Below are 12,825 nucleotides of genomic sequence, written 5' to 3'. Positions count from 1 at the left end.
TGAGACTGTAAACCAGGGAAACGGTATTCTTACTATGAACTGATGTTTAATAGGAGCACAAATAATAGAAGAAAACCCACGGGGGATTGTCACTGATGCATATTTTGCATCTGAACTTCTCCCACTTTAATTCTCAAATTTAACAATATCTTTACATTGTGCTTGTTATGAAACTGTTAGAGGGAACATGACTTGTATTACTTGCTGTAGTCTCTATATTGTGGAATAGCACTACCCCCTTTCTACTAATGCGTCATCGTTGCTTTAACCAAGAAAATGCTTAGAGTATGGAAGCTAGTGGATGAAACCTCACAGACCTGTTCTGGTATTTTTCTTAGGTTGCCTAATCTACATGTGACGGATTAGCTCTCTGTGCAGGTCATGGCTTTCCCTCTGACCCAACTTGTGATTGCTTTAGGAGATAAGGATGCGTCATTGGGCAGCACTGCAGTGCTTGGGAAGCTTTAATTAATCCTCGGCCTGGTAGGTGTTGGAAGACATAAACAGAGGCTGATGGCAAAGAAATGAAACGTATAGGACGTCAGAGAAAATGTGAATCTCCTTTATTGAAATTTAACTGGAATAATTTCAATTTAAATAAAACATATCAAATAGTTTGGACCTTTCAGCACTAAGAGCTTATTGCTATAATATAATGTATGTCTTTAGTAAAGCATGTATGTTTTGTGGACATGAGTATTTGTATGGGTATGATGGAGCAGCCAGGACTCCAGCTTTCTCTTCCTAGTGTCACTAACAGACTTATTTTCATCAGCATCCGAGCAGGGGGGCCCTAACTGTATCAGTGATCCAAAAGCGAAGCAGAAAGGGAAAATCGCTCACTATATTATTATAAAGTAACAACCACACTCTTGTTTACAACAGCAGGAGGCTGGAGGACGAAATAAGATTATGCTATTGTGTTCTCAAGAGCAAAAAATAACATTTCAGATTGGCTCCCTGTGCATGAACAGTGCAAACGCTTCTCTAAAACCTCATCATGTCTCATTTCTACACTGTCTCTTTGTCTTTGTTGCTCTTGCTTAAAAGCTTCGTTTATTCCGCTTCGCTCTCCGGTCCTTAATTAACATTTGAGCTGAATAAAGATTAAAAATCTAAATGAAATTGAAGTGAAGGTTGTCCAGAGAATGTCTTGTCCTGTCTTCTCCTGTCCAAACGTGTAAAGCATATGGTGCTACCTGCTGGATGCAGGTGCTCAGTCTCTCGGCATTCCCTGTTTATCGTACGTACCAGTCTGCCATTAAAATCATGGGAATCAGTCCAAGACAAGCTCGTTTCAACATGTTTCAGTACTTCAAAATGCATTGTTGACTGCTTGCCATCTGTGTGTTTATGTGTCGTCAGTGGGATTCAGGTTAATTGCTCAGTAATTTTGGGCAGCTTGGGTTGGTTTAAGGATTACGGTACAGGGGTTATAACTACGCAGGATATTGTTATTTAACAATGTGGCTTCTCTTCTTTGTGTTTTAGGATATCCTGGGTCTGACGAACAGATCTAAAAGGTCCCTGCTGGTCCCTCCTATGATTGTAACTGAGAACCAGAGAGCTCCCTTCCCCAGGATCATTGGCAGGGTAAGAAACACACGGACATTCATGAACTCAGGTCAGCTTGATGACAAGGCGAGAGACAAGAAGTGCCTGTGCTGTTTTGCATTTGAAATGATCAACCTGGACAAAAACCTTCCTCAGTTACAGAACCAGCGATTTAATATGTGCATTATTTTACAGCTTCTTCTCTTTTTTTTCACCATTGTCTTCATTAGCTCCAAACATAGAGGAGTGCTCAGTAACAGATGACACCTCTCCATAGATAATTTAATGAGAGATGTAAAGATGACAGCTGTGACTGCACAGGGGAATATATGAAAAGAGAAGTGGTGGTTCTATGATTGTGATTTCATATCAAATTACAGAAAAGCATCAAACGGGTCCCTGAAGTTATTTCCAAACCTAGTGTTATTGAACCAAAGGGTTTAGAAAGTTCTTTGCCTTCACTTAATAAGTTTCATTTCATTGATCTAGAGTTAAAGTCTATTTGCATAGACTGTTTTACAGTTTCAAAAATATAGGAAGCATTATTTTCCAATCACATCCCATCATATGTATTCTGGAAATCGTACAATCTTTTCACTCAGAGACAAACTCATTGAGGACCAAACCAAAATATGTCAGCTTAAATTTAAATTTGCCTTTTAAATTATGGCAGACTAATTTGAGGCGTCTGTGGCTCAGAGCGTCGGTGGTTTGATCGCTGGCCTCAACAGTCTACATGTCGAAGTATCCTTGGGTAAGATACTGAACCCCAAATGGTTCCCGATGCTGTGCCATTGGTGCCTGAGTGTGTTTGAAGGGTTAATATTCAACAAGCAGGTCGTCGCACAAATATGCGTGTGAATGGGTGAATGCAGACTGTAAAGCGCTTGACAAGCAAATGGTCATCAGATTAGAAAAGCGTTATATAAATAGTCTATTTCCAGTTTAATACAGGCATCACAGGGGAATTTCCATCAGAGACCAAGTTTCAAAAGCTCTTAAGCAAACGCCTGCTGTCTCGTTCAAGCTTGAACTAAAAGTTGAGCGCCTACAGTTTCTTCTGAATGCTGTTTTCGTAATCTATGCAGAATATACTTTTCTTTATCTCGATCCGACAGTGACTGAGTGCACGCCATTCACAGGGCTCACGACCAGGCGCGTGGAAGTACAGCAGAACTTGCTGTTGTGCTGACTGATGATGATGTTAATAACCTTCACAAATCTGGAAATCCTAGCTGAATTTTAGTTTGAATAAAGATTCAGGATATTCTCTTTAAGATGTGTCCAGCACCAAATCAAAGCAGATTTCTCATTAATGTAGATGTGATTAGCAGCAGTGCTGTGCTTGTTGAAAAGAGAGGCCCTTGATTTCTTAATTCAAAAAGGACAGTGCTCAGTGTATGCCTGAAAAAGCCACTTGATCATAGATCATATTTATTTTGCTTGTGGCCTGGACATTGAAGAATTATTTTAATGCGATGAATAAACACGGTGAAAGCCCTCATTATCCACCACTTGATACGAGGACAAGAGGTGGTCACAAATAGACAGAAATGTGACATTGCTGCAGCTGTTTTTCTTGATTTGTTTTTGACCTCTTCAATGCCTGTTGTCCCTTAGTGTCCCCTGCATGGCATTGATCAATATTATATAATATTACTTTCCTTTTAGATATTACACACCTTTATTATGTTTTCTGACAGGAAGCTAGTGAGAAGGAAGGCATAAAAGTGATAGTATATATAATAGATGGAGGATTTGATTATTAATTCACAATAAACCGTAGTCAACCATACTGTGGATATAATGCACTGTACTGTACTGTCATGTAGGATGAAACCTGTTCAATCTGGAGTCACCCAAGGCTCATAGTGGAAACAGCAGATGCAGCGTGAGGATTGTTTTCATTTATTATCTGTTTAAGATCAATTCGAGCCCCGTGTTGGTATTGAGAGGAAACTACTTCATACAACTACTTCGTACAAGCTGTTGAGTTCAGAACTTTTTAAAGTAAATTGAAACAGCTGAGTCATCAAGACAAATTGAATAAATATGAAGAAGCAAGTGTTATCCAGAATCAAATGCTTTGCTTAAGTCTACAAATAGAGCAACGTGTTGTTTTTGTCAAGGCACTGAACTGATGCCTCAGTGTTAGACTGGCATCAGAGGTAGTGGTAAAAACAGACTGGAATACATTTGAAATTTAATTTCCTGGAAATTCAGTTGGGCACTTGTTTATATTCAGTGATATTTCAGATTGGCGATATGATTTAATCTAAGATTCATGAGCGATTCATAACTTAACAAAGGTTAACCATTCTATAATAACAGTCAATATTTGTAAATCTGAGGTTTATTTTAAAGATAGAAATGAAATGAAAAGCCTTTCTTATCACATTCCCGGTCATAGTGAGAACCCGTTGTCCAATATATAAAAAGTTTATTGTAAAGAATGAATTTCTTTGATACCCACCCACCCAATTAATCTCCAGCTTTAATTCATCCGTTAGCTAGCAGCACCGTGGTTAGCTTGCCTTGGTGTTTCCAGATTAAGGCATCTGACAGTGGGCTGCCTCAGCAGCTACATGGAGCACATGATGGGCTCTCTCTCCCTGATGGATAACTCATTAACTAACCCTCCACTCCCTGCAGCTGGAGGGCTACGCCTGCCTGCTCGGTAACGAGGGTGATGAAGATGTTGAAGGGGGCGAGTGCTCCTTTAGCAGTGAATATAGGCATCAAACTGTAATTCTCTGGGTTTTTCATGGCAATCCCGCTCAAATCAAATTGGTCCAAACGTTACGTCCAGCCTTCCTGTCTGTTTCAGTCACAAATATGTTGTGATACAGACTCTGAATACTTACAGAGAGGATCCAATAACATTAAGTACCTAAACAACAGCTGTATGTAGACTTTACAGATGCTTTAAATAAGGGGTCTGTATGTGCATATAATATAACGGATGTATCATATAAGAGGCATCTCAATGAATATATTGCAGCGCCAACATACTCTCGTACCTGAACAACTGAATAGCCACTGACTGTAAAAATGACTCCTATCACTGTTGGACAGGACTGACGACAGGCCGGTAAGACGAAGGTGGACCACAAAACCACTCGAAGCAGCAAAAGCGCTTGGTTAAGTTTAGTAAAAGAGGGGTTAAAGTAAGTTTGTTATGTACATAACATAAGTACACTATGTACCACACTGAGCTCCATAATGGCTCTTCAGAAACACATAGGTGACATCACAGAGGCTATGTCCATGTTTTATACTCTATGGTTTCACAAGGGACACAAACAGCTGTCTCCTGTTTGTCTGACCCCCCCCCCCCCCCACCTTCCTCCACAGGCAGGCTTTTTTTGCTCTTTATACCAAGTCACCTGACTTCCTCCTCTTTTTCCATCATGATCACATAATCACTGCCTGACAATAAAAGTAAACAGGGATCATAATAAGCTGCTTGCAGAGTCGAACTATATGGGCATTCTTCTGGTGAGGACAGGCTGAAAGGGGACGAAAGTTGATGTATGGAAATGACTGCCAACTGTTCATATATTATATGTGAAATCTATACTAACAACATTAATTGTTAGTGCTGTTTCCTTTGTGCCATCTTATAAACAAGGTACAATTTGTGTTGAAGGAGAGCCAGCTGCTAAAAAAAAAAAAAAAACTCCAAAATGCAAATAAATAAAGGAGCTCTCATAGGATTATACTCATCTTTCATAGCAACAGTTCTTCCATCTAAGAGCGATATTATTGAGAGATGAGGCCCTGGTCAGAAAAGAAAAGCTCGCTTGTGCTCTGAATGAGATGAAGATGAACTCTGGCATAAATTTCCATATTTATTCTGAGCAGAAACATCCGCGATCAGCTTCAGGAGGGTCGCTGCACATGACTAAAGGCGGAAGCGTATTTTTCCTGTGGCATTGCTTCAGGTGATTGGATTTCATTAAGTCTCATACAGCAGGATAAACATATTTTCTGTTTGTAGGAATGTTCCTGGTCAGCTGTAGTTATTTTAGACCAGGCTGAATGTTTTGTAACCATTAAATTGAAATGCCAGTTTGGTTATTTCCCCATACTTGTAAAACTGTTTTCTTTTCTGGACAGGATGTGGCTCTTGTGCTGTTACTTTGTCACCTTCTCAGTTAAATAATATTCTGCTTTTACCGGCCAAATCTTGACAAAAACAAAGCATATTTAAAAATGACTTAAAAGTTTTAATACTTATGCTAACAAAGCCATACTGTACATTATTAATGTTTCATGTATGGTTTGAGGTGGTGGATGATGTAACATGTATGTCACGCATGCACAGAAATGTTTTATTCATATTAGAGGTTGTGAAAACTCTGTCACCAATTCAATTTCTTATCTGTGTGTCTTACATGTGTTTGTGTTCTTTTGTTTATCTCTGTTTTTTTATTCATGTGACCCTGTTTGGTAATTTAAAAGCCTGATGAGTACATGAATTTAGATTTGGTGCACTGAAACAATAAACAGCACAATTAAATAACAGGGAATTAAAAGCTTCCCTGTTCCCACTTTTATTTTGGTGGGGAACACTAATTGTACATAACTGACAGGAAGAAAAAGCTGTGGTGGATGGATGAAAATAAAAAAGTTCAGGCTCATGACAGAAAATATATTTTTAATAGTCTATAGATTAGTTGTTAACACCCAATTGAATTCCTTCTTATTGTGAAGCACTGTCAACCCCGCTGTCAATAGGACAGCTCCATATGTTTTCAGATATCATTATGTCAGATTATGAGAGTTTGAGACCAGAGATGTTTTCTGCATGACACATTCCCTGAAGCATACTTCTCTATTTCAAGGATTTATTCATTGTTTTGTCACTGATGAAGGATTTTATTCGTCCAGCTCGGCCTCTGTGGAAAAGGCCAAAGATGGTGCGACACATCTTTACGTGACAGATTATGAATTATCATTGCATAATGCATGCAACTCCTCTAATAGCTCTCAGTTAATTTCCTCAGAAAAACAACTGCATCATTGCATTTTCTGTGGTGAGAAGTCTGTCCAGCAGGTAGATCAAATCACCTGAGTGGTGTTCGAGCAGAACAAATGGTCAGCCTAAAATCATACATTTGGACCCCGTGCGAGGCTCTACATTTATCTCTCCCCGAAGCTTTGATGTATCTCTACGTGTCAAGTAGCTTTGTTCTAGATAAGACTCGGCACTAAGAGATCAACCACATCTCTCAATGCCTGCAGAGACTAACATAAAAAGATATCCCATACTGAGCCCTGCACATAATAGATAATTGTACCCCAGAGAGCACCACCAAAGCACAGAGCCGGTGCCTCCAGCTCATACCAGCAGTACCTCAATGTGGTTCCTGTCATGCAACTTGAAGGCCTGGAGACACCAGGTCGGTAGCCATGTTAGTGTCCATGCAGTGATATCGGGGGGGTGGGGGGCTTCTGTAGTCCCCAGGGAGTTGTGCAAATTTCTCCCCAGGTGAGCTGCAGAGAGATAACAGAGAGGGATGAGAGTCAGCAGATAGGTTTGGTCTATGGGGACACAAATTATCTCTACAGTATGCTATGGAGCTGCCGTGGATTGATGGCTAACCAGTACAGCCATTGCGGGACATTTGCACATTCAGCTGAGTAATTGGATGCATACAGCATAAGAGAAATCTTTCTTTCCCTCCTTTGCAGTCCTTTAACAGTCCCCATCTTTTACCCCAATTCTTCTTCTCTCCACTTTCCATCCATCCTCCTCTCATCCTCGTATCCCGCCATCCTTCTCCCCTACCTCCACAGTCAGCTTTGCATGAGAAGACAGGCTAATGTGGGCTATTTTACCCAATAGAAGCTATATGTCGGCGACTTGGCGAAATTGATTTTCCACACCAATAGCTTTCCTCTTCTGACGCAACCTACCACTTCCATATGGCAGCCATTCATTTTTCATGCTCCCTCCTTCTCTCTGGGAGATAAGCAGCAGGGGAGAGGTGAGAATCCAAGGGCTACAATTTGACATGTATGAGTGTGTGTCTGCATGCACGTGAGAGGGACGTGTGCATGTGTGAGTGTGTGTGTCGGAGGGGTGAAGGTGGATTGGCTGTCAGCAGGACTCACAGGGGAGGGTAAGAACCTTGTTGTTTATGTCACACCTCTTGCTGGCTGTGGAATTGTTTTGATACAGAGGTCTCTCCCCTGCCCTCCCCTGGGTGCCCATAAACAGCTCACAACAATCACACAGCAGCTGGAGCATGCAATGAAACTGATATGCTTTAATGTTTCTCTTAGTACACGATGCTTCAGTCACTGCTGATAGGACCATTTTTTATACCGCTCAAGTCTTCAGGAATATAAATCAATCATAGCTTAAGTAGTTGAAATATTTATTCCTGAAGTCTTTTAGCTCATGTCTGGGATTATGTGTGAGTCAGGCTCAGCGTTCTACATAATCAATCTGGCCAAGCGTGCATTGTGATTGCACAATTGTTGACTTCCTATTGGTTTCCTGCACAAAATGGCGTGGAAATAATTGATTGATACGCTTTAAAGAGACTTTGCAATTGTCGCTGGACATAATGGGTAAAACTCTCACAATGCAAAGAGCCATAATTAAATCATCAATCATTTAAACTCTCCCGTTTGTATCCATGACGCTCATTTCCAAATAAAATACTCATCTTGTCCACCATTGCTTGTAAGAACATGTGCTTAGCTGCATCAATCATGGCAGCGAGTTAGCTGTTTAATCACGTTCCCTGAATTATCGAGGTGTTGCATATTTTTCAAAATACATTTAAAGGTGACTACGTCAGTCGTCTCTCGGGGAAATGCAGGACTTGAAATGTAATAATGGTGTCAGTGTTCTAGCACCTGTTTGTCCCATGACAAGCCATCAGCTGGCTCCAATTTTGAACAATTTTCCCTTCATCTCGTGGAGGTTTCAGATTGCAATTCTCCTAATGTCAAGAAAACTAGGAATTCTATTAAATCTTGTGGCAGGCCAATCACAGGTGTTGACCAAAGATTGGTGGTTTGACAGACAGCCGCCAGCCCCTCTTTATGTGATGAATATGTTTGTGTTTGTTGACATGTTTTGTTGAGAATGGGTGAGGATATACAACACACGTTAGACACCAACTGTAGTACATTATATGGAAAAGGATACTGTAAAGTAAGTATTAGCAGGCTTTTTGATAAATGGCAAATTTAGCTAACCTGGTCCATATATTTAAGACAGGTGCAGTGCTCTCCATGGTGATTGAGACAGTTTGTCATCTCTTGATTTGCTCTTATAGCTCAGATTGTCAAACTTTTGACTTTGAAGAAAAGTAATGAGCTACAAGAGTAGCTGAGTTAAATTTTTGCTGTGCACCTGAAGGTCTTTCAGACCTGAGAATTCAGATTGTTTGACTCACAGCATTTCGTTTAGATGCAATTAAAATATTCAAAATAAACACAAAGTGAACTGTAACTGTTGTGGAATGTATAAACCAAATTTACAAACCACAAAGGGCCAAAAATCTCAAATTCAGCTGTCCAGTTGTTCAGGAAAAATCCTCTTGAAGATACTCAATAAAAATTTTGAGCAGTACTTCATTGCCGGCAACAAAGGGGAACACGCTCAGAAACACACAGCATGCAATCCTGATGAACTCCAACTTACAGTGGTCTGTGCTCAGGGTCTGCCACGCCCCTGGGGGCATCTTCTCTTTTTTCTAAGGTTACTCTAATTTTACACCATTACCTTATCTTATCTTTCAGCAGCTGTTCTGCCTTAAATTTCCCAATCTTTCCCAGATTTGTATTGATACATTAAAGATGCATTCTTTTTATTTTCTCTTTATTCTTCCCAAATTACACCATTATCTCTTGGCCTTTTTACATGCTGATTTTTAAAAAAGGTTTACAAACTTTCATTATAAAGCAAAGAATGCATATTATAAAGTATAAAGGCATAGCACACAATACTATTGTCATTAAGTGCACTTTTGAGATTATATTAAATCGTAGTGAGACTATAAGAACATTCAGTCCATCAGTAATCATAGTAAAAAAAAACACAAATATGGGTTATAAGAGAATACATACTTAGAGAAGTAGCTGCCAAGACAGCTGCAAGGTCATGGAAAGTCCCAGAAGGCCCTGATAAGGATGCTCGACGATTTCATGATCTCTCTACCTCTGCTACAGCGTCATGCTCGGCGCATCAGCTGTTACTACGATATCACTCTCAGCAAGTCAGCTGCTATCAATCATTTCTACAACAATATCATGCTCAAAAAATCAGCTACTTTCAGCTACCATTGGTTAGAATATTTCCTCCAGTTATCACATATCATCACATATCTGTTGGAAAAAAATTATACTACATAACCTACTACGCCAGGTGACAGGTGGATTTTTTTTGCATTTTCTTTGCATGGTGGCACAGAGGTAGTGTTGTCTTCTCTGTGAGAAAGTACTAAGTTCAAGTCTCAGCATGTACAGGATCCTTGCATGATCTCCTCATGTCTGTGTGGGTTTGTTCCAGTGAAACAGCTGCAGATTATTTAGAAATCTGGACTTTTCCATAGGATGAATATATCCCTGTGATGGACTGCTGACCCACCAATCACGTAGTAGATGTTTTGCATAAATACTGGAGTGATGCATTCAGGGTCATGTAGGAAAAATTGAACTCCGTTTGGGGAATAACACTTGATTGATTTTTATTAATCATGTATAGAATCTTTTGTCGGGGCCACATTAATTACTCGTTTTTAATCTTACAGTTTGGTTTGGTTTAGGCACCCAAACTGCTTGGTTGGTTAGTCTGTAAGTGGAGCACGCTGTGGTGCACGGATGCCTCAAACAACCAAATGACTTTCTACCAGCAGACCAACATCTTCACACACCTAAGGTGACTGGGTGTGCTGGATTCACAGTCTCTCCAGTTCTAATTCTGCTGCATTAGAAGACAGATATTGGTCAGGCTCCTTTCAGAAAGCTCTTGTTTTCAAAGCTGGCTGGACGCTTCAGTCCACTTCAGTCCGCTCTGTGCAGCTCAGTTCCAGGCCAGGCCGTTCTGATCTGGGCACTCAGCAGGCCCTGCCGGCCAGTGGTCCAAAACCCGGGGATTAGACGTAGAGAGGACACAAGAGCCACGAAGCAAGAGAGAAAACCCTGATCCTTGAGTTCCTTCTTCTTTTGTAGTCTTCCATAGAAAGACGGCGGTGGTGTGATGTCATCAATTTCACACTTCACTCCTCCCCCCCGTCTGAAACTTTTACTCGCTCTGATTTCTGTCTGAAGACTTAATAGTTTGTCTGGTGCTTCCATGTCTAAAAGAGTCACTTTCTGCTGCTGAGTAATACCAAACACAACTAATATGAATTAACAGGATGTCATACTTAGTAATAAGTGATATATGTAAATATGTGTGTGTGTGTGTGTGTGTGTGTGTGTGTTTAAAAAATTGAACCGTGAAATAAAATCAATACAAGTTTGTACAAAGGAATGTCACAGCGATGTCTTTCCCTTCGTCTGTGTGCCCTTGAGGGGGATGAATGCAGATTTAACACACACACACACACACACACACACACACACACACACACACACACACACACACACACACACACACACACACACACACACAGATCCACCCTCCTCCCCACAGGCATTTCCACTGAAATCTTCTGTCTGTCTGTCTGTGTGCGTTCTTGTTCGTATAGTTCTTACAGTTTCTGTGTGTCTCCCAGTTCCATCCAAACATCTCATAGTGCACGTCACTGCGTGTGGCTGAGCCTCTGTTTCGTGTTTGTTTTCTGAGCTCCCACTGTGGTGTGAGCTCCCTGGCCAGACCTGAGGGTCTTGACAGACCGGGCTGGGGGACTTCATTGGTTCAGCTTTAAAATGAAATGATCCTAATCTCCAACCTACAGGCATAACTGATGAGTAGGCTGTATACAAAGCTGATTTCATGTCCTTATTGAATATTATTGCATCTTAAATCCTATAAAACCCAATAACTCAGATTCACCAATTCACAGGCAAACGTCAACATGAAATCTCGAACAAAGTCTGTAAAGTGATCTTAACTTTCCGTGCTGCACCGGAGCTGTCAGTTATTCAACCTGTGTTTATCTTTCCTTACCTCAATGTCCAGCTCACAAATCAAGTCAACGTGTCTGACGCGACATGACAGCTCCAATAAAGTACTGCTGGTGAGAGGAATGAGGGCCTGGTTTGGCTGTAGCCTCGGCTAATATAGAAAGGAGAACAGACACGTCTGGCACCTTTGTGCTGTTGCTTCGGTACCAAGCGCATCCTGATTTGCTCAGCCCATCAGCCTGTCTCCTTCCTCTGTCTTGCTGTACTCTAGCTGGTGTCTTACAACTGATACATGTTTATTTTCTTGCTTTATTTCTCCGTGCCCTTCTTTGTATGTTCTCCCCTGCACTTTATCTGTCTGTGGCTCTGACTATTGCTCCTCCTCTCACCAAAACAGCCCTTCAATACCAAGGCAAGCAGGAGGTGAGCAAGCTGCGCTAAATGTTACAGCACTAGAAAGCAGGCAGCCTGCGGCCCTCATCATTTAGTCTTCTATTAATTGTTTTAGGAAAACCAGAAAGTCCCTGCTTTTTTCTCCCGTCTGTCTTTCAGCTTGCTAATCATACCCGGTTGTGGCGGACGCTTGCTGGTGGTGAGTTAAACCATCTGACGGAGCTTCCAACGCATGCCTGGACCCGCACACACATCAAGCAGATGGGAAATCCATTTTGATGAGAGGGTCTCAGAACACAAAACAAAAAACAGATTTGTTGGGTGTGACCTGCCCAAGAGATGCGGTCTTTGCATGAAATTAAGCGAGACTGACTCACGGCTCATCCTGCTGTCTGAGACAGCCACAGCCTTTCAGCTTCTTAAAGTGTCAAGGCAGATGGCCGCCCACCCAGAGTCTGGTTCTGCTCGAGGTTTCTGCCTGTTAAAAGAAAGTTTTTCCTCGCCACTGTCGCCAAGTGCTTGCTCATGGGGGAATTGTTGGTTTCTCTGTAGATAAAAGAGCTTGGTCTGTGCCAGCTCTATATGGAAAGTGTCCTGAGACAACTTCTGTTGTGATTTGGCGCTATACAAATAAATAAAATTGAATTGAATTGAATTGAAAGTGAAATACTTTAAGATTCCTGAAAGTACTGCTATTTCTAAAGTTAGCTTTTTTTCAGTTGTGAGAATTGAGCAGCATTCAGTTGTTACCTTGGAAGAAAAGTAAAAACATGACATGAGGCG

At 41.0% G+C, this 12,825-nt stretch overlaps 1 protein-coding gene across 1 annotated transcript in view; it reads left to right on the top strand.

Annotated features, from left to right (window-relative positions):
- Nucleotides 1-12,825, top strand: part of cdh13 (cadherin 13, H-cadherin (heart)) — a 244,259-nt gene that overhangs the window by 41,410 nt on the left and 190,024 nt on the right. The window contains exon 4 of the mRNA XM_070971981.1: nucleotides 1,492-1,593. Within this exon, the coding sequence (XP_070828082.1) occupies nucleotides 1,492-1,593 (102 nt within the window). The remainder of the gene's footprint in view (nucleotides 1-1,491; nucleotides 1,594-12,825) is intronic.

This window comes from Chaetodon trifascialis, chromosome 10 (genome assembly GCF_039877785.1).
Source record: "Chaetodon trifascialis isolate fChaTrf1 chromosome 10, fChaTrf1.hap1, whole genome shotgun sequence".
In the NCBI taxonomy this organism is placed as follows: Eukaryota; Metazoa; Chordata; class Actinopteri; order Chaetodontiformes; family Chaetodontidae; genus Chaetodon; species Chaetodon trifascialis.
Note: the sequence above shows the minus strand (reverse complement) of the source record. Positions and strands in the feature narration are given on the sequence as shown.